This window comes from Aulonocara sp. 'chitande type north' Nkhata Bay, linkage group LG2, assembly GCF_057382095.1.
Source record: "Aulonocara sp. 'chitande type north' Nkhata Bay isolate Kocher_YH1m ecotype deep benthic linkage group LG2, A_spYH_male_GT1.1, whole genome shotgun sequence".
NCBI classification, from domain to species: Eukaryota; Metazoa; Chordata; class Actinopteri; order Cichliformes; family Cichlidae; genus Aulonocara; species Aulonocara sp. 'chitande type north' Nkhata Bay.
Genome location: NC_141345.1, coordinates 30,407,501 through 30,433,126, shown reverse-complemented (window position 1 = coordinate 30,433,126; position 25,626 = coordinate 30,407,501). Strand labels below are relative to the sequence as shown.

Sequence of the window (25,626 nt, the reverse complement as noted above, 5' to 3'; positions counted from 1 at the left end):
TGCAGTATCTCCCTATTCTCTGCTAGTGTACTTTCTCCTCCCCTTTGTTTTTTGTTTTTGTTGGGAGGGGGGGGGTTGCGCCTGTCCCACTTGGTTCTTCAGCCATCATAACTGTTGTCTGATGCCATTGTGGCAGGATGAATGTTATTCCTCAGTTCAACCCACTTTCGGCCTGGCGCATTAGGGGGGCGCTAGTAAATAGTGCCCATTTGAGCAGTCCTGGATCGCTTACCTGTGATCTCCTTTTTGGTCACCTGGCTGACTTCCCTTGGGGTTTATTAACCCCGATTCTTTTGTCCCCGTGATAGAACAGAGAAAACCGACTCATAGTGTGTTAAAACATTTATATTTCTTTTTATTCAATCATCTTCCGGAAGAGAGAGACCCCTGCACAGCCCAAACGCCAGTTGCAAGAGCTCTAACATTTTTAGCTCCATATATGTCTTATATGGTGTTATTTCTCAAACATTGCTTATATGGCAAAGTTCCTCTTTTCTGTGTCTTATCTATTAATATGCCTGTGCACTAAAACTCCCTGTTTTTCAGTCTGGCTGAGCACTTAGTTTGTGAGTCAAAAGTGGCCTTGCTCTACAAGCCTTCATTATTAAAGTACATAAAACAATATAATAGGAAAATAAGGATACTAAGGATATTGATTTCATGACAGGTTGCAGAGATCATTTGCGGGTTACCCTTCTGAAGCCTCCATCGCGGCTGGTAGGTGTTTACTCATTGTAGTGTGTAATTTACCTTACTTGGTGGTAAACAGATGTTGTTTTTAGGTCGTAGCTGTAGAAGCCTCCTATGAGCCACTCTGCTCATGTTTCATGACGCGGTTTACTCGGTAATTCAATTTTGTTGTTGTCTTTTATTGTTCTTTTATACATATTATGCTTTGCAGGAAGTGTGGGCCTTAGTTTTACGCAAAGCTACGCTAAGTGAAGTGCTGCTGCTTTGCTTTTACTGTCTGTTCCTGTTGCGAGGTTTCTTTTCCTACTGCTGCCAGCCTTTAAAGTGGACTTCGGCGTGGACAACGGCCATATGCTACGCGAGTCGGCTGGCGTGCATATTGATTAGAAGATTAACTTATAGTCGGGCAGACGGCAAGTTGGAGCAATACCAATTCCGTCTGCCCCATATTTTAAAGTTTTATTTAGGCTGTATGTTTGTTCTTTTTTCCGTTGTTTGATTTGTAGTTTGGGTTTTTGTTACGCCACTGGTGGGAGGCCCTTTTTCTAGATGCGGATCACCAGTGTGTTCCTGCAGTTGGGCTATCCCCAGCGTGTGAATATTAGTTTTGTTGTAATATATTAAAATTTTCTTTGTTTCTTTTATTCAGATGCGGAGTGTCGACGTGGAGGAGACTATGGGTGCCTTGGTGGTGGGATCCTTTGAGTGTACACACCTGCCTTTCTTAGTTTATTAGTGTGAGTGTGTGTTTTATCATTGAACCTCGTCTCTATACTGAGTATAACAAACCTAACTGCCTTCTTGGTGATTAGTGTTACTTCCAGTATTATCTGGGTGAAATTCCCAGGGTGGCGTTGTCTTTTAAACTGTGAAGAGTATTTACTTTATTCTCACCTCGTGCTGCTACACCAACAAAGACACCTAACGGATTTACTTTGCCAAGTGGATCATCACGGCTTTGCCGTATTGGTCCGTTCGATCGACCTTTGTTGTTATTATTAATTAATTAATTAATTTTTTCAGCTGTTACAGACAAGAGAGACATGGCTGGGGGATAGAAAAGGGAGGGGGAAAAGATGAAAGAACAGAAAAATAAAGGGGAAGGGGGACAGTGAGAAAGGGCACTTAAACAGAAAGAAAATCTCCCGGATCACCTGTTGAGAAAAAAAAAGAGAGAGAACAAGCAAAAAAAAAAAGAGAGAGAGAGAGAGCCGCATAATAAACACAACACCATTGCATTAATCTAGCTAAGTGTAAATAAAAGTAAATACTGAATGTTGTTGTGCAGCACGCAGGACCGACAGCGCACAATGTGATTTGAGGTAGCAGCCAAGAAAGGTGTGGTTTGTGTCTAATAGTGAACACCCGTGTGTACACCGACCGAGCCACGGGCGCCAGGCCCCGCCAAGCAGCCACTGGGAGTGAGCCGATACATACCTGAGCGCCCAGCCCCTTACATTTACATAAAAAAAAACTACCAACGCACCGACACCTGAGGGCATCAACCACCGGCAGGGAGTATGGTGAGGAGAGATAGGCCTCCACACTTTGGAGGGCCTGAAATGTTCCCAGAGAGGTGGAGTCTAAGACCTGACCTGACAATATAGACACAAACGTGCATTCCCACCCTCATGCACGCATATACAAATACTCAGCACTTACCCAACGTAAAGACAGACACAAATGGACGCTGTACACGCACAATCACCCCCCCAAACATACTCTATACCCCAGGTCCAGGTACCCTCGCCCCCAGAGGGAAACCGCACCTAGACTCAAGAGATGTTACCCTTTCCCCGGGGGTTGAGGCAAGCAGACTGCCCCCGGCTCCGCAGCAGGAGGGAGGCTCCGCATCCCAGACCCCAAACGGACAGCCAGCACCTCCTTCCAGCCCCTCCGCCCCGATGGCTAACAGAGAACGGGGGTGTGTGAAGACCCCATACCTCCCGCTCATGCACAGTGTTGCTGCGTGTTGTTCTAAAGTGCATTTAAAACACGGGAGGGCATGGTGCTTGCTGCCAGAGAGCAGCAGGTGTCAGCACGGCCCCTCCCGAGAACCCTCAATGTCTACATGCATTTAAAATTGAGAGATGGGCACCGGCACCAGAGGTGAGGTTGAATACACAGACCGTCCTTCCTCTTCCCCTTTGAGAAACACGTCAAAACCTGCAACCAAACTGTTCTCATCTCTTTATACTGAGGAGGAGAGTTGAACAGGTCCACATACAGGCATATACCCAGTAGAATCGATATCTGCTCCTTTGTCTGAGTAGGAACAGGGTGAAGAATGCCTCCTCCATCTGGCTATTAATTTGCATGTCTCTGACCAAATTGTTAGAAAACAAAACATTCCCCAAGCATCAATTGGGCCCAGCCTCCTTTAATGAGACATGTCCTCACAGCCCAGCCCTGTGCAGCTTGACTAGCCTACCAGAACAGGCAGGTACCCCACTCCTTCGTGTCTGTCACATCACGTTTTCTTAAAAGCTTTATTTTAGTTACTGCTTTCATTTACTGCTTCTGTTGCTGTAACTTTCATGCTATGACCTGCTAAACCTATTATGTAACTGCATACTTTGGCGCTGTTTTTGACATGCATCTATTATTACATATGTTAAAGGGACATTCTGCCATGAGGCAAACAGATGCACTACTGCTTGTGGTTTCTTTAAACAACACCTGCAGTCTCAGTAAGCTACACTAGCCAGAGTTTGCAGAGTTTGGAAAGCAAACGTGCATGGATCCTAGTAATGCATGCATATCTTGGCTATACATAGAGCACTAAATAATGATGCATCTGTTTGTTAAACAGCTTGAAAACACAAGAGACAAAATATATGTCACAGTTTAAAAGTACGAAACAGAAACATTTATACATACAATAAGTTGAAGTTGAGCTTTCATTAGTGACAAAATGTTCACAATATTCACATGATAAAAACAGATTCAGCAGATATTTTCTTCAATTTCTTCAATAGATTTTCATTAGTTAAAATGCATCTGACTTAATTTCCCACATGCATTAGTATAAAAATTCCTATTTTGAAAATCTGTCACACACATTTTACACTATGTTTATGTTATTTTTAAGCACTGAAATCTGATCATTTTACACATCCTGAGGGATTCTGGGGCGTACGTCAGTGCACTCGCACTCCTCTTTGTGATGTGAGGTCTCCTCGGACTGAGCCTGACCTTTGGTCTGGCACGTGGGGCAGCAAGCGGTGTGGCCGTCCTGTCTGCAGCTTGGACAGGACAGAACCAGCTGGCAGCAGTACTGGGTGGAGCAGAGCTTGTACTGGTCCCACGGATGGCCGCAGTACCTGCAATCTAAACAGAGTCTGTTATCTTATTTAAAAAAATACATGTATATTAAGAGAATATTAGATCTTATGGATGCTTTCTGGTACTTCTAACATGCAGAGAATGGGCTCTGTTTACACACTAACCTGAGATGATGTCACTGTTTGAGGAGATGGCGTAGCGTTCATCAAACACAAAAAGCTTTCCACGATAGAACCCCTCGGGGAAACGCTCCAGGTACTTATGGATTCCACCTTTCAGCTGGTAAACCTCCTTACACACATCCTGGTACCAGATTTAAGAGATAAATATGAACAAGAACTTAAAATATTTGATGCAAACATTTCAGAAATATGCATTTCTCAATACCTAAACTACTAGTAAAAGGCTCCCCCTTGTGGAGAATCAGCAACCTGCAACAAGTGAGCGAGTGAACCCAGCTCCACTAAAAGCTTTCCAGACTGATGACTGAACAGCTTACTTTGGAGCGGAGGTAGGCGGAGCCACGCTCACAGCGGATCCCTCCTGTGCAGTACATCAGAACCTTCTTGTCTCTGAACAGCTCAAGGTTCTGGTCCACGTAGTCTGGGAAGTAGCTGAACTTACGGATATTTGGCGCCAGGCACTGAGTGAACTGCCCCTGAAGGCAAAAAAAACAGCAATTATTAACTGTTACAGCCTTTGCACATTACTCTCTAATAGCACAACCTCAATACCGCTGCTTCTGGCTAAAATACTGAGGCTTATGAAATTGATCCCAGTCATGCTTTTCTGTTTGGATACAGACTCATTATTTCCAGCTACAAATATCAGTGTTCTGCCCATCCTTACTATTTGCTCATGGTAGCTTGTGTAGATGGTGCACAAAAAACTTAAATTACAACATAAATCTCTGGGCATGTCACAAGTATGCCAAGATCATACATTACCCTGAAACCACCAAAATGATCGGATTACAGTTGAATGAAGTCAACAATCTCCTAAAGAAAACAAATTTACTACTCACAATTTTACTCTCATAATAGTTGCGGCAGTCCAGGAGGACGGTGTCATTGCATGAATCTCCTTTAGTCAGAAGAGCCTCCACTTCTTTATGAAACTCGTCGGGCTCCAGATGAACTCCTGAGAGGCAAAACAGACACATACCTGACATTATATACAAGCACAGCATAGAGTTTGTCATCAGCTGGTACAAGAGCACAGCTATGGCTGCAGAGTAGCAATCAAAGCAGACATTTTGCACCTTATTATGATAATAAAGGCAATGATATTAGTAAATCAGCTACAGGTGTCACTTACATTATTAATAATTTCTGTAGGCTTACAGTGTCAGTACAAATAGTACCTGCCAGCTGGTAAGATATAAGATCTGGGTCCACTCCCATTGGGACAATCTCCTTGTAGACCCCAACCTTCAACTCTGTAAAACACTCTGCGCCACCGTCACTGGTCTGAACAAACCCACAAAAACAGCACCATTAATATTCAAAGATTAAGCAGTTATTAATTTATTTTTGTTAAAGTCTGATTATGGACAAACCACACCCTGATGGAGCCTATAACAGAGTCCTACGATCCTATGAAGCAATATTAAAAGAGGGAGGAGACACTAGTATATAAAATTTCCCTTTATCTGATTCTGACCTTAAAATCCTCCTCATCCATCTCGAACAGCGGATGTGAACGCATTGCTTCTATGTAAATGTCAGTGGCCAAGTTTGTGCCACCAACTGTTCCGTTGATGCCTTCAGTCGCCACCCTCACCTGAAGAAAAAGATCAACACATATTTTAATGGCACGGTTTCACTGAAATTAAGAGAAAAGCCTTTTTTCTTTGCTCTTTCATAGAAGTGTTCCTCAACCCAAGACTGGATGGGACAATTCATTCACCTTGCCCGTTAAGTGGAGCTTCTCACACAGAGCTTTCTGCCAAGCACAGATGACATGTGGCTCCTCGACGCGACAGTAGTGATAGTAAAGCAGAACCCTGCCTGGACCGCTGATGGAGAACGAGAGAACAAAGAACAAAAATAAAACATCAAATTCAAAAATTAAAACGGGACACATTAATAATCTACATATATAGATTAGAAATATAGAATATAGTGAAATAACTGTATTGAGATTGTCTTTACTTTTTAAGTTGCTCCTCAGAGATGTGGCTAATATCGGGAATCCACACAGAGACGTCCACCGTTTCTCCACTGTGCTCATTCACCTGCGTTGCTTCGGGCTCTTCTTCCAGTTGGCTAAACAAATGCTCATACTCGTCCTGTGCGAGCTGCTGTATTTCAGCATTGTGCACTCTGGCCACGTGTTTGTGAATGGCGGCGTGCTCGATGAACGTCTGGCCGCAGCAGCACCACAAAGGGCTTCCTTCCTCGTGACTACCGTCCTTCTTGGATGCCACAAAGGCAGCAAATGACTGAGGGGATAACATAAAAAACAATTAAAGAGTTAAATCTTTAACATGGTCAAATAGATGTTTAAGATTATAAGACAGTGGCTGTGTGATCGTATGCCACAGTTTGGTGCATATGTTGCCCAATATGCGATAATATTGAAATTTGTCCAGAGTAGTTTAGAAACTGTATCCGTTTCTAAAATAAATGACTCAAAAGTTGGTAAATAATGACCCTTCCTTCTTAACAATATATTACTATTGTATTATTATTATATTATCCAACTTAGAGTGGTTGGGCGAGATGGAGCCTATCCCAGCTGACATTGGAAGGTAGGTGGGGCACACCCCATCTGTCAGTCCATCACAGACTGTAAAACAGGACATGGGAGCATATCAAAGTACAAGGAGGAAACCTATGGCCTCTAAGTTATACAACAACAACAATAATGATGATAATAATAGGAAAATATAGTTTTTTAAGTAGAAGAACTACTTTTTTCTGCTACACTCCCAGCACACAGCTGAGAAACCACTGATTAAAAATACAAAATTACAGAATGCAAAACAGATCATAACGGGTTTTTTTTTTTTAATATTGTTGTTCATAAATATGTAAACTGTCACCAATTGTCTTTTGCAATTTGAAGTTTTTTTTTCATGAGTGTGCTCAAATGTGTATGTATTTTCAGATTTTAAATAGAAAATACAGATTACAGATCAGATTCATTTAGATGCTTAGAGAGGCCAGTGACAATTTAAGGCTTTTATCTTTCTTAGATTTTGAGATATTAATGTTCAAACATTGCCTCAGACTTCAATGTGCGAAAAACAAAATTAAATATCTTGAAATTTCACAATAATCGTTATATATGTCCAACAATTGAACCATAAAACAGGGATTCCAGTCAGTGTGTCCTGATGCTCACCTTTCTCCTGCAGAAGCTGTAGTATCTCCTTTGTGGGGCAGAAAGTTGCTTCTCCTGTTTGAATCCATTACAAATTGAAGAGTCAACCTCCCAGTTTATAAACTCTGAGCAGGGTGTATCATCCGCCGCCATTGTGTTTTTAAAAGAGCTTTTAAAACAGTTGGCGACTAACCCGTCTCACCAGAATTAAAGATAAATTCTAACATATTATTTTAAGGAAACAAACAAACACATCCTCCAAACGTGCACCGGAAAACTCAGCACAAGACTCCGGACACCAAAGACGGGTGCACTTTCCGGGTTAGCCGGATGTGCTTCACTTGAATCAGACCGCTTTTATTTTTCTCTGAGCGGCTGGCTGCTGAATGATCCATAGATAAACTCGTTTAACGGACTCATTGTTTTGTTTCTCGTTCAACACATATTTTGGCTTTGTTACATTCACATCGAAGCGGGGTGAAACATGTCCAGGAGGCGGCACAGCGATGAGAACGACGGTGAGTCGGTGCACGTTAACGGCGTGTTATTCACACCGTTAGGCTAACCAGCGGTGGCTAGCTGGCGTTAGCGAGCTTTTCATGCGTCCCCTACGCACTGTTGGGAGGGTTATTTTACTAGTTTAATGTTTGGGTTTTATCGGCGAGATCCAGAAAGTTCAAAACCAGTGATGACCGCAGTATTCAGTTACATTGTGGCGCACTGAAAGCGAGAAAAGTACTCAAACAGTCGCATGCAGCCGCAAAATGAACCGGTGCAGCTAGCTGCAGGATTAGCTGGCGTTAATCAGAGTAGTCAGCGACTATGGGGGCGGTAACCAAACACTTCAAAACATGCACGAGATTTAGTGTTAACATCTGATTGAAAGTTTAACTATGGATCTGGATTTATGGGCGGGGAAAATCACCTAAAAATATCAAATATTTTCCCGCAGAGTGCAAGATCCTGAAATTAAATGTGACCTGGTCTGTTTAAAGATTAAATCAGATCTCTTCTCTTAATCTGGGACTATGGTAACTTTGCATATGTACATGGGCAAATCAAGTTTCTTAATATAGCACTTTTCAAATACTACAGTCATTCAAGATGCTTTACAAGATTAAGATTAAAACAGAAAAGAAGGGAAATGCAGAAATAGTAGTAATATTCATAGCAACCACAATAATAGCAATGATGGTAATAAAAAGCAGAGATGTCAAAAGTTATTTTGTGTCTTGGTTCACACACAGCCGCACATACAGTTTGAATTATAAAACAGTTTTTGTTAATTCACAGAAAATACCCTGTCTTTTTTTTTTTTGTCACGTCTCTCTTTTAAAAATTATACATTTGTACAGTAAACGTAAACATATCTGTCATTTAATTGTTTGCCTGTTGCTTAATTACTTTGGCATAGGATCAGTAGCCATGGAGTTCTTTATCTGTATAAAAACCTATAAAAGTTATGAAAATACAATCAAGAAGCCAGAATTAATGCCCTCCTTCACACTTTTGAAAGCTGCCCATGGAGGCCAGACTGGAGTATTTCCTGGGCCGATTGTGGCCCCTGGCCCTTATGTTTGACACCCCTGGTTAACAGCATAGCAGCTAAGTGCTTTATTAGCCTGTTTTGTTTAAGATTCAAGCAGCATTAGGTGACCAGATCTTGCAAACCTTAGGGTTTGTATCTATAAAACAACTCGGACATATATTTAGGGCTGAAGCCCTTTAATGAGTTGTGTAGTGTGATGTGTAGTTTCTTTTCCAGGAAGGTGCACATCAGGTTAAGTCATCAGATTTTGAAGGAGTTTGCTAGTATGAAGTACCTACGCCGTGCACTTAAGACAAGTATAGAACTGCTGTTAGGTGTGGCAGTCTGCATGCGACACCAGGAAAATAACTTATTAATCCCAGAAAGAGAACGCTGTTGATACAGTGCTGTTTGGTTTGATAAGACATAACGAACAACCACTCGAGACTACATCCTTACTTTTAATATATTAACAGTGTTAATAAACCTTTATATAAATAACAGAAAATAGAGAAAAAATAATGTAAAAATAATTTGGTCCCCTTTAAATGTTCAATTCAATTGCTGGATTCATGTTTTGTTAATGCTCTTATTCTTTAAATGACAGTGTAAGTGTGCTTTTCTGAACTTCACATAGCTTTATTTTATCAGACCATTGTTCAATTCATAGTCCTGTGCTGTCTGAAAACCACTGAACGTGAAATGACGGTGTAACTGATGAACACAGCGGAGAATTTATCATCCTTACTTTGAAAAGACTCATTGAGATTAGAGTGCACTAGCTAAGAGAAACTGACAGATAATTCCTACAGGAGCTGGTTGAGCCTCTTCTGGCTCTGATTATTGTGTTACTCTTTCACCTTTCCAGGAGGTCAAGCCCATAAGAGGAGGAGAACATCGGAGCCGATTGAGATCGAAGACCGTCTGGAGTCACTGATATGTCGTGTTGGGGAAAAGGTAAGGAGACTCTACAGGAAGGACACATTTTTATTTTCAGGATGAGTAGCTTCATTTTCCACTCTAGAGAGATGAGCCACACAAGTTCAGTGCAAAACTTTGCTTCTAAAGTAAATGCCAGAATGTTCTTTTTAAGTCTTCTTTGCTTTGTGTTAAATTGCTTTCTAGTGACAAATTGCTCTTGTGCGAAAATATTTCCTTACAGAGCACATCATCCCTCGAGAGCAACCTGGAGGGCCTCGCTGGCGTCTTAGAGGCAGACCTCCCAAACTACAAAAGCAAAATTCTGCGCATTTTATGTGCTGTGTACGTTCACACCTCTCACCCTTTGATTTCTAATAAATTTTGCAAGTGTGTTTTGTGTGGCGGCAGTCATTATATGTTGTCATTTGTTGACAGTGCCCGCCTCCTGCCCGAGAAGCTGACCGTTTATACGACCTTAGTCGGCCTCCTTAACGCCAGGAACTACAACTTTGGGGGCGAGTTCGTTGAGGCCATGATCAGGCAGTTGAAGGAGACGTTAAAAAACAACTTGTACAGTGAAGCTGTTTACTTGGTATGCTGGCTTTTATAATAATCCTACAGATTGCTTTTAAACTAATTAACATGGCCACTTTGTATTTATTTTACATAATGACATCTCTTTCTTTAGGTGCGTTTTCTGTCTGATTTGGTCAACTGCCACGTGATTGCTGCTCCCTCTATGGTGGCCATGTTTGAAAACTTTGTCAGTGTTACTCAGGAGGAAGATGTGCCACAGGTAGGCAGATGGTTTATGGTGTGAAACAAGCTGCATGGTACCCAAAAGCAATTTAAATAATTTGTAATGTTCACATTTGAGCCAGACCTTACATTAAAATAGTAATTATTTGATTTATCTGTTTCTTTCTTTCTTTCTTTTAATTTTGGTGAGTCTTTATCATTATGGAGCACATTTTGATCTTTTTTCACTAGCCCATGTCTGTGTCACAGTCCACACTGTGGTGGATTATGATCCAGTCCTTTAATTGGTCTCTTTTTTGTCAGGTTCGGTCGGACTGGTTTGTGTACGTCGTTCTGTCCTGTCTGCCCTGGGTCGGGAAGGAGCTCTATGAGAAGAAGGACGTGGAGATGGACCGGCTCCTCAGCCAGATTGAAGGCTACCTCAAGTACGTTCCCCGGTTTGGTTAGATTTTAATTAAGCAATCATCGTTTGCTGCCGTTGTTTCGTTTTTATTCTTGGCTACATCCACATTTTTCAGGAGGAGAGTAAAGACCCATGTCCCCATGCTGCAGGTGTGGACTGCAGATAAACCCCATCCACAAGAGGAGGTGAGTCTTGCAGTCGGTTAAACAACAGCAAATATGTGCAATGGTCAAAACAGTAAAAGTGTCTCCTTATGGCCTCATGTTTACTAGAGCTTGCTGTTTGGATACAGCAATGTTTGTTTTCGTCTGAGTAAACGGATCGTATCTTCCTTCCTCCAGTACCTGGACTGCCTTTGGGCTCAGATTCAGAAGCTGAAGAAAGACCGCTGGCAGGAGCGTCACATTCTTCGTCCCTACATCGCCTTTGACAGCGTGCTCTGCGAGGCCCTGCAACACAACCTGCCCCCCTTCACCCCACCGGGCCACATGCCCGACGCCCAGTACCCCATGCCCCGGGTCATCTTCCGCGTGTTTGACTACACCGACGCCCCAGAGGTTCATTACAAATAAAACGCTGTCTGTCAAACTCTTCTTCTGCAACTTTTTACATATTCATCTCTTTCTGTTCAGGGACCTGTTATGCCCGGCAGCCATTCTGTGGAGAGATTTGTTATAGAGGAAAACCTGCACTGCATTATCAAAACTCACTGGAAAGAGAGGAAAACATGGTGAGCAATGAGGGCTTTTTGTTTTTTGTTTACACCTGAATGTGTGAATAAATAGTGACTCGTATTAATTTTTTACTAAAATGCTTAAACTAATTTTTTGTTGTTCTATTCCTAACGCTCAGCGCTGCCCAGCTCCTCAGCTACCCAGGGAAAAATAAGATCCCACTCAACTATCATATCGTCGAGGTATATTTTCTTTCTTGTTTCTGGCATCAAAAAGTAGAAACAGTGCAGAGCTGTTTTAGTCTAATCTGCTGGCTTAATGGCTTTTTTTTCTCTTGTAGGTGATCTTTGGGGAACTTTTCCAGCTGCCCTCGCCGCCTCACATCGATGTCATGTACACCACACTGCTGATCGAGCTCTGCAAACTGCAGCCCGGATCGTTGCCCCAAGTCGTATCCTTGATTATTTTATCTTAAAAAATAACCTTTAGCTGCTCCTTTGAAAAATTTGAACACTTGTTTGAATTAAATACACCAAACTGTTGCAAAAGGCAACCGTGGCCATCTTTAATTTAGATTAGTTTTAGAGATTAACAGGGCCTAAGTATTTTAGCAGTCGGTCTTATGTAATCATTGTTCAAACCCCAGGATTCAATACTGAGACGCTGAGAGTTTGGTGAAATAGTTTATCGTGGGTAACCTTGGCTGTGGGGCTAAAAGGTTAGCATTTGAGTCAAATGTGTGACTGGATTCTCCTCTCTGTTGTTCCTGTGACCTTTTCTTCATAATAATTTAATACAGGCAGCAAAAATATGCACCAGATAATGCAAAAACACATATTTGCCATGTCGCGATCAAATTGAATAATTCTTCTAGGGCATCCATTCTCATCTGCTTATCCTTGTCAGGGTCACAGGGGGGCTGGAGCCTATCCCAGCTACCATACAGCGAGAGGTGGGGTACGCCTCGGGACAGGTTGCCAGCCTGATTAAGGGCTGGCAACAGAGAGACAGACAACCATTCACACACACACATTCACTCCTATGGGCAGTTCAGTTAACTTGAACTCACTAACTGTAACACAACAAGGAGCTTAATGAGTAGAAGTGTCTGTGAAAGGACACAAATGGAGATCAGATTTGACTTGTCTTAATGAGCACATATGTAGAAAACACACTCTAGTTGGGAAATTGTTAAAGGTTTAACAATTAGAAGTTGTTATTGGAGCCTTAACACCTGCCCGTTAGTTGGCCCAAGCCACAGAGATGCTTTACATGAGACTGGACACCATGAACACCACCTGCATAGACCGGTAATGTTTCTGTGTCTTAACTTTAACAGTACAAAGAGGTTTCCTGACTCTCATTTAACTCTAATGTGATCACACTGCTAATTTTTGCAGACTAATCAACTGGTTTTCTCATCATTTGAGCAACTTCCAGTTCCGATGGAGCTGGGATGACTGGTGAGTGACTGACTGGGAGCATTTAAAGTGGCTGTATTTATGTTTTGCCTTTTTAATATTATAACCTAAATCATGCTCTGTCTTAAAGGTCTGACTGCTTGACCGTGGATCTAGAGAAACCCAAGCCCAAGTTTGTCAAAGAGGTTCTGGAGAAGTGCATGAGGTATTGGGGCACTATTTATGCTTTCTTTGTTTTCCAGTCCTGTAGAGGAGATCAGGACACAAGTCAGGTGTAGTAATATAGTTAGAGAGGGTTTATCTTCTTTATCTTGAGTGTTTGTGACGGTGTATCAGGGCCACTATAGGGAAGAAGTAAGGCTGGGAAGAGAGTACAATAACAAGAAAACATTTAAAAAGCCCTTTGGATTAGAAAATTGTAGCAGAAAGAACGTCTGTGTTTTTGCTCATTTCTCTGCTGTTCTCTGTTGTGCTGCTTTAATTGCAGACTTTCATACCACCAGAGGATAGTGGACATCGTGCCTCCAACCTTTTCGGCCCTCATTCCTGCTGACCCCATCTTTACATATAAATATCCAGACGAGAGCGCCTGTAAGACTGCCAGACATTTTGTTTTCTTGTTACTTAAAAACAAAAAGGAGCAGACTGATAACTAAATACTGGACTCTGCTGCTTCATAGCCTCATTACCGGGTTACCCCATGTCCATCACCGTCAGTAACGCCATCAAGAACAGAGCATCTAACGAAGAGATCCTCACCGTCCTCAAAGAGGTCCCCAACCCCAATCAGGAAGATGATGATGGTTTGTTTCTTGTTTCGTTTTACTTGCTCCTGCATGAAAAGTTCATTTGTGCAGTGCTGTCTTTCTCCTACACTTCTCCCTTCTTTGATTACATTTCTTTCTCGGTCCCTCCAGACGAGGGCGAGAGCTTCAATCCGCTGAAGATCGACGTGTTCCTGCAGACTCTGCTCAACCTAGCAGCCAAATCCTTCAGCCACTCGTTCAGTGCGCTCGGCAAGTAAGGAACATCTGTTGCCACCAAAATGTTGTATTGTATTCATCTATGATACAGAGAGATGTATCAGATGCTTTTCTGCTGTTATACAAAGTGCCAGAAACTATTATTTTTTAAGAGCTGAAATAAAAGGAAAATTATTTAATTTAGTTGCTTTTTATGCTCTGAATGCACATGCAGTGACTGGAGAGCTGCTGGCCTCACCTGCGTCTGATTGCTTTCAGGTTTCACGAGATTCTGAAGACTCTGGCCAACAGTGACGAGGGAAAGCTGCACCTCCTCAAAGTGTTGTATGAAGTGTGGAGGAACCACCCGCAGGTACAACAAACAGACCCACGAGCATGTAAATGAAGCCAGTTTTTTTTTTTTTTTTTTTGTGGTTCATGTAAACTCTGCTGATTGGCAGATGATCGCCGTGTTGGTGGACAAATTGATTCGGACGCAGGTTGTGGACTGTGCTGCAGTCGCCAACTGGCTCTTCTCTCAGGACATGGCCCACGAGTTCACCAGGTGGGACACGCAGATGTTTAGGTTTTAGCTCTCATGACGCAAGCGCAGCGTCTTCTCTGTAAACTGAAAGACTTTGTGCCTCATCTAGACTTTTCATCTGGGAGATCCTGCACTCGACCATCCGAAAGATGAACAAACACGTGCAGAAGATCCAGAAGGAGCTGGAGGAGGCCAAAGACAAACTGGAGAAACAGCAGCACAAGAGGGTAACCCTCCCCCCAATATGCAATCATCATTATTTTAACGTTAAACTTAAAATAATGAACAAATTGTGTAAAATGAATTCAAATTTTTGTTCACTACTAGCGCGACAGCGGGGACGACGAGGATATGGACAAGAACAGTGAAGATGAGGAGGGTCAGCTGGAGGAGCAGATCGAGAGACTCCAGGAGAAGGTGGAGTCTGCTCAGAGCGAGCAGAAAAACCTCTTCCTTGTCATCTTCCAGGTACGGAAGACTACAGTTTATCTTCTTAACTACTTAACCGGTTTCAAGGTTGCAGCTCTCCAACTTATGCAACTTCTGCAGGTGGAAGTAAACAAGGGATTTAATCTTTTGTAGTGCCCTCTAGTGGCCCTGTGTCAAGTGGCTTGTGTCTGTGTTAAATCTGAGCAGATCCCCACATCACTGCAGCTGATTGCTCCTTAGAAGGTAAACATTGTGTGCTAACAGCACTGTAGAAAGGGTTAGATCTATATCATCACAAGTGAAGACACATGAAACAACTGCTGGGTTTGAATCTGACCCGCCTCCTCCGGCTCAGTCAAATGTCAGTGAAGGAAGAATGAGGGGACGGATTAAATTCTGGGATTAGACCAAAAAAAAAAAATCTCCGAACAGAATTGATTTTCTACCAGGGTTGTGTTCAAGAAAGTGGAATCAGTAAAAACTGAGGTTTTCAGTTCCCCAACAACGGAAGTTAAACTCTGGTTTAGTTTCTGGTTTTGGCCTCCTCTCGTCACCAAAGCAGCTGACTGCCACTTTATTTCATTTCCTCATTAGAGAGACAAGGTCAAAGCTCATATCGGACCACAGTAACAGACGATGTTTTAAAAGATAAATGCGATCACTTAGAGTGAACACACTCAGAGCTGACTGATCAGTTTTTCTGGAACTGAATACTCCAAGGTTGTTAAACTTCCTGGATTCGTGTAGGCTAAAATGGTTGCCAGCGTCATGACAGTCACCACTGCCGACTCTTTCTTCTTTCTCGAGCTGAAGAGATTAAAATGCAAAGATAAAAGCTTGCTCCATAAAAGCATTTTTAAATGAGGCTTTTCCCCATCCTTAGCGTTTCATCATGCTGTTGACGGAGCACCTGGTTCGCTGTGAAACGGGCAGCGTTGACATCAGCACGCCCTGGTACAAAAACGGCATCGAGCGGCTGCAGCAAATCTTCCTCATGGTAAAAGCACAAAACACTCTCACACACATCATTAGATTTCTTTTATTAATGCCCACTTAGTCTGATTTTGACTTTCTTTACTCCTCCGGAAAAGGACAAGCAATTACTTTCTTTGTAGTTTTAAGACTTTTGAGACAAACACAAATTTCACACACATTATTAGGTTCAATGGGACTTATGGCATCCATAAAGCTACTTGGAAAATCAGAAAAATATAAATGACGAAGTTGTCTGCCACATTTTCATAAAAAAAAAAAAAAAATTATGTAATTTCAAGCATGCATAGCACACTGCATGCAGGCCAGTAGTGCTTACATGCAAAGTGAGCCACTCTGACTCTAAAAATCTAAAATATCTGAGAGCAGAGAGGCTGGAATCTCATTTATAAAGGCTACTTTGTCTTCTATTATCCAATTTATTTTTCTTATTTAATTAACAACATAGGGGTTCCTTATATTATAAACCAGGGGTGGGCAACTCCAGGCCTCGAGGGCTGGTGTCCTGCAGGTTTTAGATCTCACCCTGGGTCTACACACCTGAATCAAATGATTAGTTCATTACCAGGCCTCTAGAGATCTTCAAGACATGCTGAGGAGGTAATTTAGCCATTTAAATCAGCTGTGTTGGATCAAGGACGCATCTAAAACCTGCAGGACACCGGCCCTTGAGGCCTGGAGTTGCCCACCCCTGCTATAAACTAAAGGCCCTTCATTTTGAGGGACCTAGCAGCACTTGGCAAGTGGGGGAAGGAACAACTCTTTTAACAGGAAGAGATGTCCAGCAGAACCTCAGGCTCAGGTGCAGGCTTTAAGATGCTAGGAGTAGCACTGTAAACATGAGGCAAATACTGCTGTGCTGGACATGAGCCAATATAAACATGCCAGCTTTATGTGATTCACTCAGTTCCAGTTGGCTTTTGGTTCAACAGGAGAACGGGCTGGAACCCTTTACTACCAAAAGAGACATTTTGGGGGGGAAGAAAAATCTTTCCACACACTGCTAAGTTCTGTACCTTTAATGTATCTGAATATGGAAACCAAGGCTAGCTTTACCCTAAACTCATTCTGTGAACTCTATTGTGACGTCTCCCCCTCGTTCTGCAGCACCACGCGACCATCCAGCAGTACATGGGAACCCTGGAGAACCTGCTGTTCACCGCCGAGCTCGACCACCACATCCTGGCCGTGTACCAGCAGTTCTGCGCCCTGCAGCTTTGAGACACACGATCCCGATGAAATGTGTACTTGTGTTCACCCGATGTGATGAAGCGACACATTAGAAAAACCAGCTCTTGCATCAAGAATCTCCTCTTCAGTTTTATTTTTATTTTCCTGTCTGGTGCCATTCATTTCACTCATGTGCAGCCACATCAGAGGATGTCTGTTGAGAAAATCTTTAATTTGTGGTAGCGCTCCTTTTTTTTCTTTTGGATGTATTTCTTTGTTTTCTCTTGTTTATTTTTACCTCCTGGCCGTATTGTTATGAATGGATCTTTTTAAAAACTGTATGAAGACGGAGCTACAGAAATAATCTTCATAGGAAGGGAGGTTCCAGGTCGGTTCTGACTGATTCTGAATCTAGAGAGTGCTCTACTTTTTTATATTTGTTTTATGTGGAATTGGGAAGTAATTAAAGCTCTACAGAGTCTTTATCCATCCACTCGTTTGTGTTATTGAGTCTTCATGAAAATACAGAATTGGGGGGGGAGCATCCAGTTTGAGGTTATCTGAACATACCAATGTAAATAAAAATTGAAATATTGTTATAAATGCCTAAAAAGGACAAGTAAACATTTACACAACATCTAGTGCTTAAGTGCATAAGTACAGCCTTACTGCTAATCTAATCCACTTCATTTATCATCAACAAGCTTGAGCACCTCTATAAATGCAGAAGCTTTGTCAGTTTGCCGCTCTGGAGCAATTGGGTGTGTATTCAGACATTTCCACAATCCTCACAGGAGCAGAAATTCACCCCAGAGATTGGAGCAAGCAGACCGAGTCAGTAACTCAAGAAAGCTCATGACTCCTCAGACTCTACAGGCCTCTGTTAGCATGTTATTTGATAACAGTACAATTAGACAAAGACTGATCCAAGTATTGCGTGTTAGGAAGAGTTTGAGGACACAGCCTCTTGTCTCTAAAAAGAACATGGCAGTGCAGTTTAGTTTTGCAAAGCTGAATCTGAATAAACAATAAGAAGCTGTTGTAAGACTTTAAGAGAACTGCATGAATTAATGCCATAAAACTTGATGAATCAAATGAATTTTATTGTAGAGATGGGATTCTGCAAGGTACTCAAACATAGTGTGAACTGCACAGTCCTGTCAACCTTTGCACAAAATGAGGCAAAGCATCAGTATCCTGTCCTGTTGCCTCTTAGCTCAAAGAAAGCATCAAATTTGAACTCAGTAACATGAACAAACTCAAGCAGGAAAGATTAACAAATTTAATGGTAAAAAATAAGATTTACATGATTTAGAAAAGTGTTCTTATTTACTGTGTACATGTTTTTTGTCATAAAGTGCCCCACAGCTGAAACACTGTTTTCTTTTATTGCACAAAGCCCACATGTCTCACCTGTGAGGTTTCAACATTATTCAAGGGTTTTAAAACATCTGCAGTCCTTAAGAAGGCCACACATTTACAAAAAGAAAGCATTAAAGTGGTTAAAACACTTTTTAGGAGTTTTTTCTTATTTTATTGTTTACAGCGGTAGAAAGATGTTATGTTTATTTTTAACAACATTCAGGTAGTCATGTTTGAAAAACAGTTTTCAGAAACCTGCAGAAAACCCGTTTAACACGTAAAGGTAAGACATGATATCTGGAGAACATTTGTGATTTTTACAGTGATTTTTCAAAAATGTATGCAAGTTTCCTTCCTACGATCTATAAAGTCAAGTCTCTCACTGTACTAGGATGGCATCAGGAGTTATTTCAAGCAGCACGAGTGCTGACTGACGGCACAAAGTCAGTCCCTGAGAGGCAAAATGAATCTGCACACGAACGAGTGTGCTGAGTCATGTGACTCACAGTTTATGACCTTTACATGTTTGCTGTTCAAAGGAAGACTGTAAGACTAAAGTGGAGTGCACTGAAGGACAGTGGATACATGAATGCTGACACATGTGGTCTACATGTGAAATTTAACTTAATCCATAAAAGCAGGTTTTGTAACAAAGCACCGAACTCCCATTACCATTTACTCTACTGTACCTGGTCAGGTGTGGGTGGGTGTTTTGTACCCGTGTACACAACGAACTTCATTTTGAGGTAACATTTCTTCACCTTTATATTAAATCTGAGTGAGTAAAAGTGCAGTGTCCTGTATTAAAATGGTTTCCTTCTTTTTCTTCTCATAATAATAATAATAATAATAATAATAATAATAATAATAATAATAATAATATTATTATTATTATGAGAAGAAAAAGAAGATGGAAATTATTTTAATGTATTGACACAGATTATTTACATGCCAAAGTGGCTGGAAAATAATAATTTAAACTTTTTTTTGAGGATTGGAAATTTGGATTATTTACTTGTTACATCCAACAATGTACCAAAAGTTTGTGACTTAATCAAACTACACACAAACATCTTTATTTAAAAAACAAAAACAAAACAAAAAAAGATCATCTGTTCGAGTACCTTTCTGCTCTCACTCATAGTGGCATGTTTCCTCTGTATTATCAGCAGCTTTATGCCTCCACGGAGGGTGCTCATTCCTGTATAGATGCTGGCTCTCTCTGGTCCCGTAAGTCGCTTGTTCTTCGGCCTCCAGTCGCCTGTAGCGGGTGTTGAAGAAGACGAGGAAGCAGCAGGTGAACAGAGTGCACAGCCCTGCCATCACCATCATGGGCACTGAGGGTAGGAGACGACAGGAAGGTCGAGTTTTAGTCCAAACGCTCTCCTCAAAGACATTACGCGTCTATTACAAAACATTTCCACTTTCATGGAGGCTTCTTGTGTACAAGCGAATGTCCTCATATGTGGATCTCATTTTTCTCAGAAACCAAAATCAGGTACAAAACAAAAAAACCCAAAAAAAACCCCCAAAAACAAAAAACCAAAATCAGGTAATTCTTTGTTTGTACATTCATCAGGTCGCAATCAGCCCAAATAGCAAAGAGAAATTAGAAATGCATGCCATGAAAGAGTTTGGGACCGACTCTATCCAGCACGGACCTCAGATTAAACTAATGCACATCAATAAACTTTAAACCGACCAGCAGCAGACAGAGGTTTGATGTAACATCATGCGACCTACCCTTCCAGCTCAAGGCTGCTTCCCCGCAGGTGGACAGGGGAGAGTCTGCGAGCCGTGTGGTCAGAGCTTGAAGGAGGACGATGTAGACAACCGACTGAACCTGTCTGGAAGAAGAAAACGGTCACATCAGTCTCAGTAATGCAACTTCACATTTTTCTATTTACTATCTAATCTCTGAGGCACATGGTCGACTACAGGCACACCTGATATAACATGATCTGTCAACATCAGCACAAACTTTTTAAATGGGTCATGAAAAGCTGAAAGCCTTTCAGTGCATCTCCAGGTGACGTCAGGCTACATTTTACTGAAACACCCACAACAGTGACCCAAAACATTTTGCAGGTGACAGCACAAATATGAAAGCCATTTGTTATGATGTCAGCTAAGCAGCTGATTTTTACAGTAAGCAATCTCCTGCAAAATTAAAGCCAAAAAAAAAAAAAAAACTAGACAAAGATTTTCTAAGATGACTCTGTGCATCGTTTGAAGATTTAGTGAAAATTTAGTTCCCCCCCATTCTTTAATAAGACTTTAAGACACAATTAGATGATAAATACATTCCTCATATTGTCTCTGAAGTGGTTTTACGATCTTCAGGATAATTTACAGCAGAATTTTGCAAGTATTTTTAAAAAAATGAGATAAAACCATAAGTATGTGTTGCTCAGACATTAGTACCCCGATACAAAGACGAGTCCAGCTGACGTGGCCTCTCCAACGGGATACGAACACTCCACCGACAGCTCCATGGCAACCGGGTAGATGGAAAAACCGAAAAAGCCGAAGAAAGAGCAGACGGCGGCCACGGCGACTTTCTGCTGCGGCATCAGAGACACCTGAGAGGCCGGGACCAGAAAGAAAGGGGGTCTTTTAGGCTTTGATACAATATAATATATGTTTTTTCCACATATTAAAGTACATCAACAGAGTCACCTGAGTCTTTTTGTTTTAACACTCAGGTGAAGGTTTACTATAATACTGGATGGCCACTCTTGGTCACTCTCGAGCGTTCTTAATATTCTGCCACCCTCGTGTATTTAAACAGGGGTTGTTTAACTGCGTTTACAATCAATAAACTACAGACTTGTTTATTTTGGGGCTCGCTGGCACCCACAGCTTTTTAATTTCTTTCTATTAAGTCAGACACATTAGAAGTGAGAGTCAGTGGGAGACTAATTAAAACCTGTGAGGGGAAAAAGCTTTTTAAAACTTTTCATCACCTCTCACTGACGACACGCAGCCTTCTTGATGACCACTGACCGTTAATGCTTCAGAATAAATACCCAAATAAAGTCCTGAGATTCTCGAAGCTTGTTTTCAAGTGTTTATAGGAGAGCTTTGATTAAATTCAGTCACTGATTCATACCAGTCGCTCGTCTTCTAGTGCCTAAATTTTAATGCATATCCAACTCTGTACATTTAGATGTATTTACATACAGGCTGTATTTATTATTATTTTTAAATATTTATATTTTATTTATAAGCTACACATTTCGTTGTTCCCTTCCTCACACCTGCAAATATGTGAGAGTATATGCCAGAGTCATTTTACTGATGAACCAAAGTGGCTCCTCAGTGGATTTTTCTAATGTTAGTTCAGTTTCCTGTGATGAAAACATGCCTTTCCATAAAATTTAAAATGTGAGCTCCAAGGAGGGCAAAAAAACAAAAACAAAAACAGACCACTATATTCATAACATAATATTTTCCTGACTTTCAAGTTTATTTTTTCCAATTTATGTAACACACATTAGTTGGTGTGAGACTTTCACCTTCACATCACTGTTTTTTGTCTTTTATATCAGTTAACGATCATTTTAAAAGTTCATTATTTTGTCCATAATACTGGAGAAGAAGGGTTTTGAGCATTTAAGAAAGTATATGGAGTAAATTATTTGTGTTTATTTGAGTTACTGTCTGCTGCATATAAATCCCGCGTCTGAAGACAGTTTTCTTTATGTAGTGGATGTCCTCTCAATAACCTGATATAGAATTTTAATTTATGCTGTATTTTACTGAAACACTGCATTAACATAACAGAGCTGTCAGCATAACCTGATAAAAAGACCAAACAAGCCTTCTCTTCAAAGTGTTTGCACATCAAACACTGACTCTTTCCATTTCCTTTAAGCGCCCTCAACTTCTGTCTGACATACACTTCACGCAAATATAAACGTCTGCCTGGAAAAAACTGTACGTTAGTCTGCGAGAGGCGTTTACCAGTTTTAATATAGACAAAAAATTAACTTCAAGAATCTGCCGCACATTTCTGACAGCATGGTTTGTGTGTCAGCACACAAAAAATACTTTAGATTAAGAAATAATCATTACAATCTGTCGTGAAATGAATACAATCCTGCTGAAAAGAGTTCAGCATTAATGTTCATATTAAATATCAAAATCAGAGGAGAAAAAGAAAATATCCATAATTTCCTAGATTTCCATTGCAGCAGTCTCTAAAACTCGGAACAACAGCAGAAGACTGGCGACTGACTCACCTTTGGAGCCAGCTTCAGTGGCGAATGGCCGTTTTGAGATCTATCAATCAGTCCAATGGTTTTTATGCCATAGATTATTCCTGCTCACTATGCGCCCGTCTTTATGGTCACAGTTTACACTCCATATCATAACGAAAGGCTTAATATTTTCATAAACTTGACAGTCGCTTGATTTGATCCAGGACCAAGACTTTTTTAGGATAAACAGTACCTAGGTATTACGTCATTCTCACATTAGCCGATCTGTAGCATCCAAAGTCTAGTTTATATGCTGTGCCTGGGAACAGTTGTGTGAACTGGAAGAGGACTCTTAATCAATGACAGCTGTATCCATGAAAATCACTGTAAGTAATTAACAAATCTATACAGCATGTGAGAGGACAGCATGTCACCGCTTCACAAATAAAGCCACAAAATGCTTAAAAAACAAGAACATCGTGCTCTGCAAGAGTGCTTTGTGCATGAAAGAGAAAATGAAGGAGGCTGAGGTGGAGCTGGAATGCTGAGATGGACTGAAGCATACTTAAGCCAAGATCATCAGAGGTAGTATTAGCAGTGGTCAGTGGGAAAGCAGACAGGAGGGATGATCATGAAACACTGGCTAGTGTGAATACACTTGATAATTTATCAAAACACGTTATATAAAAATTCAAATGAAGACATCACATGCAAGCTTTAAATCTGCAGTTTATCAAACACCACTGAGCAGTCCTTGCCTTTAAATCTAACCTCTCGTCTTCCTCTCCTGTCCTCCTACATCTTTTTCCATCTCTAAGTTACCTCACTCTCGTTTCTCTCCGTGTGAAGTGCAGATACCTGAAAATTCTATTTAAGTAAAGTAACTACGTATTTGTACTTCGTTACTTTCTACCTTTGCCCCTCAGTGAACGTAACAATCAAAAGTCTTAATGCAGAGCCTTCTTCTTGGCCTGACGAACAGTCAGGGACCAGCTACGTTTCTTTGTGTAATAAATGAATGTTCTCACCACTGAGAAGGCGATGCACGCCACAGCACAGAAGCTCATGTTGATCTTTGTGGCTTCCATGAACTTCTTGGTTTTGTCGACATAGAGACCCAGAATACCGGCGCCGATGATGCCAAACACAATGAAGAGGGCGCCGCACAACCCAGCAAAGTCCTGCAGTGGTCAGATTTGATAGGTTCAGTAGGTAAATAACTGTTGTAAGTCATGTTTTCTACAGCAAATAGCATCTATGCAAGACTGGGAAAAGCTTTCTTTCACTTCGTTCAATAAGATGTTAGATTACTGTGCAAAGAAATTACACATTCATCAACCTCTTTCTTAATTTATTCAGTTTGAGAGCTGTAACATCACCACCATCTAGTCTCAAATATACCGTCTGGGTTGCTTTTTTTTTTTCCATTTATCCTTCGATGACATTGATTTGGAGTCTTTCTCCTGGCATATACTTACGTTGGTGTATCCTTTTACACACAGGATCTGATCCAGCAGCGTGGAGAAGCAGGTGAAAACGGCGATCCCTGAGCCGAAGCAAAGCAGCAGGACGAGGTAGGCTCTGTTCGTCAGTAACTACAGAAGAAACAGACCGGACGATTTGTAAGAGAAGCCTCAGGGGAAAACAAGCGCACTGCGGCAACATCAACAAGGGAAACATGTGCAAAGAAAATGAAATGAAGCGGTGAAACAACAGCGTGCTGGCTGCTGTTTACTCTGTCTGCGACTCCACGCTCACCTGGCACAGGTAATGCAAACACATTTGTGCAGAGCCTGCAGACATAGCGCACAAACTGTGTTGTTGGGAAATAAGATGCTAAAATCAGCACTGTGCAACTCGCATTAATAACAAAAGCTGCGTACTGTATAGAGAGATAATCACAGCAGGTGCAGGGAAAGTATGAGCGGCACGTTTGGGGGGGAAATGTCACGGATGCAGAGAGAACATCCTCACTTCAGAGACACTCATCGCCGCCTCTGTTAGAGACGTCACTGCTGCCGATGGAAATGTCAGTCGCTGCAGGAAGAAACGGCATCAGTGCAGCCAGACGAGCGCTCGCAAATGTCACTGTCAGCGAAATCACTGCTGCTGCTGGAAATGTCAGTGGGGTTTGAAATTGATCGTTATTTTCATTATCATTTATTATTTATGTCAATGTCAGATGCCGCAAGTGTTGGTCATTAACTTTTGTCTTCCCTCCTGCAGTTTGTATTTTGTTGAGTTTGTTGTTCGTGGTCTCTCCATGCTCCTCTTAGATGCAGATGCCAACCCCCTCCCCAAGCCTGGTTTCTGCTGAAGGTCTCTTCCTGTTAAAATGGGGCTCTTCCTCTCCGCTATCGCTAAGCTCCTAGGTGTTTGCTCATGTGGAATAGTCTGATTGTTGGCTACTGTTATTAGTGCTACATAAATTAAGAAAATAAACTAAATTATGAGTTTTTCTATGAATTTATTTTGTGTTATCACCTCCAACCAGTCACGGCAGATGGCCCCGCCCCTCCCTGAGCCTGGTTCTGCTGCAGGTTTCTTCCTGTTAAAAGGGAGTTTTTCCTTCCCACTGTTGCCAAGAGCTCACCCAAAGGAGGGTGTTTGATTGTTTGGGTTTTCTTGCTGTTATTGAAGGTTCTTTACTTTATGACATACTACTCCTTGAGGTGAGTGCTGTTGTGTTTGGTGTTATATAAATCAAATTAAATAGAAATTTTTAAAAAAGGTATCAAAAAAGCAAAATTTGCTTTATCCGAGTTTATCATTACATTTGCTGAAGTGTACCAGTAATGACAGAGGTAGATACCTCAGGTTTTGTTGTCACGTCATTTAGGAGCTTGTTTGATTGGTTTCGACATTTTAGATTAAAGAATAATATAACTCCAGTTTGCCGTCACTCTGTACAAAAATGACAATTAAGGGGAGTAATTACACTGCAGGAGCATGCAGG

At 41.4% G+C, this 25,626-nt stretch overlaps 3 protein-coding genes across 4 annotated transcripts in view; 1 reads left to right on the top strand and 2 right to left on the bottom strand.

Annotated features, from left to right (window-relative positions):
- Positions 1–3,524: 3,524 nt before the first annotated feature.
- On the bottom strand, positions 3,525–7,631 carry tstd2 (thiosulfate sulfurtransferase like domain containing 2). Of its 2 annotated transcripts, none has more exons than XM_086258770.1 (9): positions 7,324–7,630; positions 6,129–6,418; positions 5,884–5,992; positions 5,638–5,757; positions 5,339–5,444; positions 5,000–5,115; positions 4,475–4,633; positions 4,140–4,278; positions 3,525–4,020 (listed from the first exon to the last, which is right to left on the bottom strand). In XM_086258770.1, exons 1-9 carry the CDS (start codon positions 7,453–7,455, stop codon positions 3,800–3,802), a joined length of 1,392 nt encoding a protein of 463 aa, XP_086114896.1. In that variant the 5' UTR covers positions 7,456–7,630; the 3' UTR covers positions 3,525–3,799. The 2 variants fall into 2 exon arrangements, with proteins under 2 accessions (XP_086114896.1, XP_086114906.1); XM_086258780.1 differs by having other exon boundaries at positions 3,902–4,031; positions 7,324–7,631.
- Positions 7,593–17,599, top strand: ncbp1 (nuclear cap binding protein subunit 1). Its single transcript, XM_086258746.1, has 23 exons — positions 7,593–7,820; positions 9,699–9,787; positions 9,993–10,093; positions 10,187–10,343; positions 10,440–10,547; positions 10,814–10,935; positions 11,029–11,098; positions 11,255–11,470; positions 11,546–11,643; positions 11,766–11,829; positions 11,928–12,038; positions 12,833–12,897; positions 12,988–13,050; positions 13,139–13,213; positions 13,496–13,599; positions 13,689–13,811; positions 13,926–14,028; positions 14,250–14,343; positions 14,432–14,535; positions 14,624–14,741; positions 14,842–14,982; positions 15,827–15,940; positions 17,044–17,599. Exons 1-23 carry the CDS (start codon positions 7,787–7,789, stop codon positions 17,155–17,157), a joined length of 2,388 nt encoding a protein of 795 aa, XP_086114872.1. The 5' UTR covers positions 7,593–7,786; the 3' UTR covers positions 17,158–17,599.
- A 1,746-nt stretch (positions 17,600–19,345) lies between these two features.
- slc49a3 (solute carrier family 49 member 3) overlaps positions 19,346–25,626 on the bottom strand; it is a 17,706-nt gene continuing 11,425 nt past the window's right edge. The window contains exons 6-10 of the mRNA XM_086258756.1: positions 24,149–24,265; positions 23,699–23,851; positions 20,893–21,050; positions 20,212–20,315; positions 19,346–19,805 (exon numbers count right to left, since the gene is read on the bottom strand). Coding sequence (XP_086114882.1) covers positions 19,603–19,805; positions 20,212–20,315; positions 20,893–21,050; positions 23,699–23,851; positions 24,149–24,265 — 735 coding nt within the window. The 3' untranslated portion in view covers positions 19,346–19,602. The remainder of the gene's footprint in view (positions 19,806–20,211; positions 20,316–20,892; positions 21,051–23,698; positions 23,852–24,148; positions 24,266–25,626) is intronic.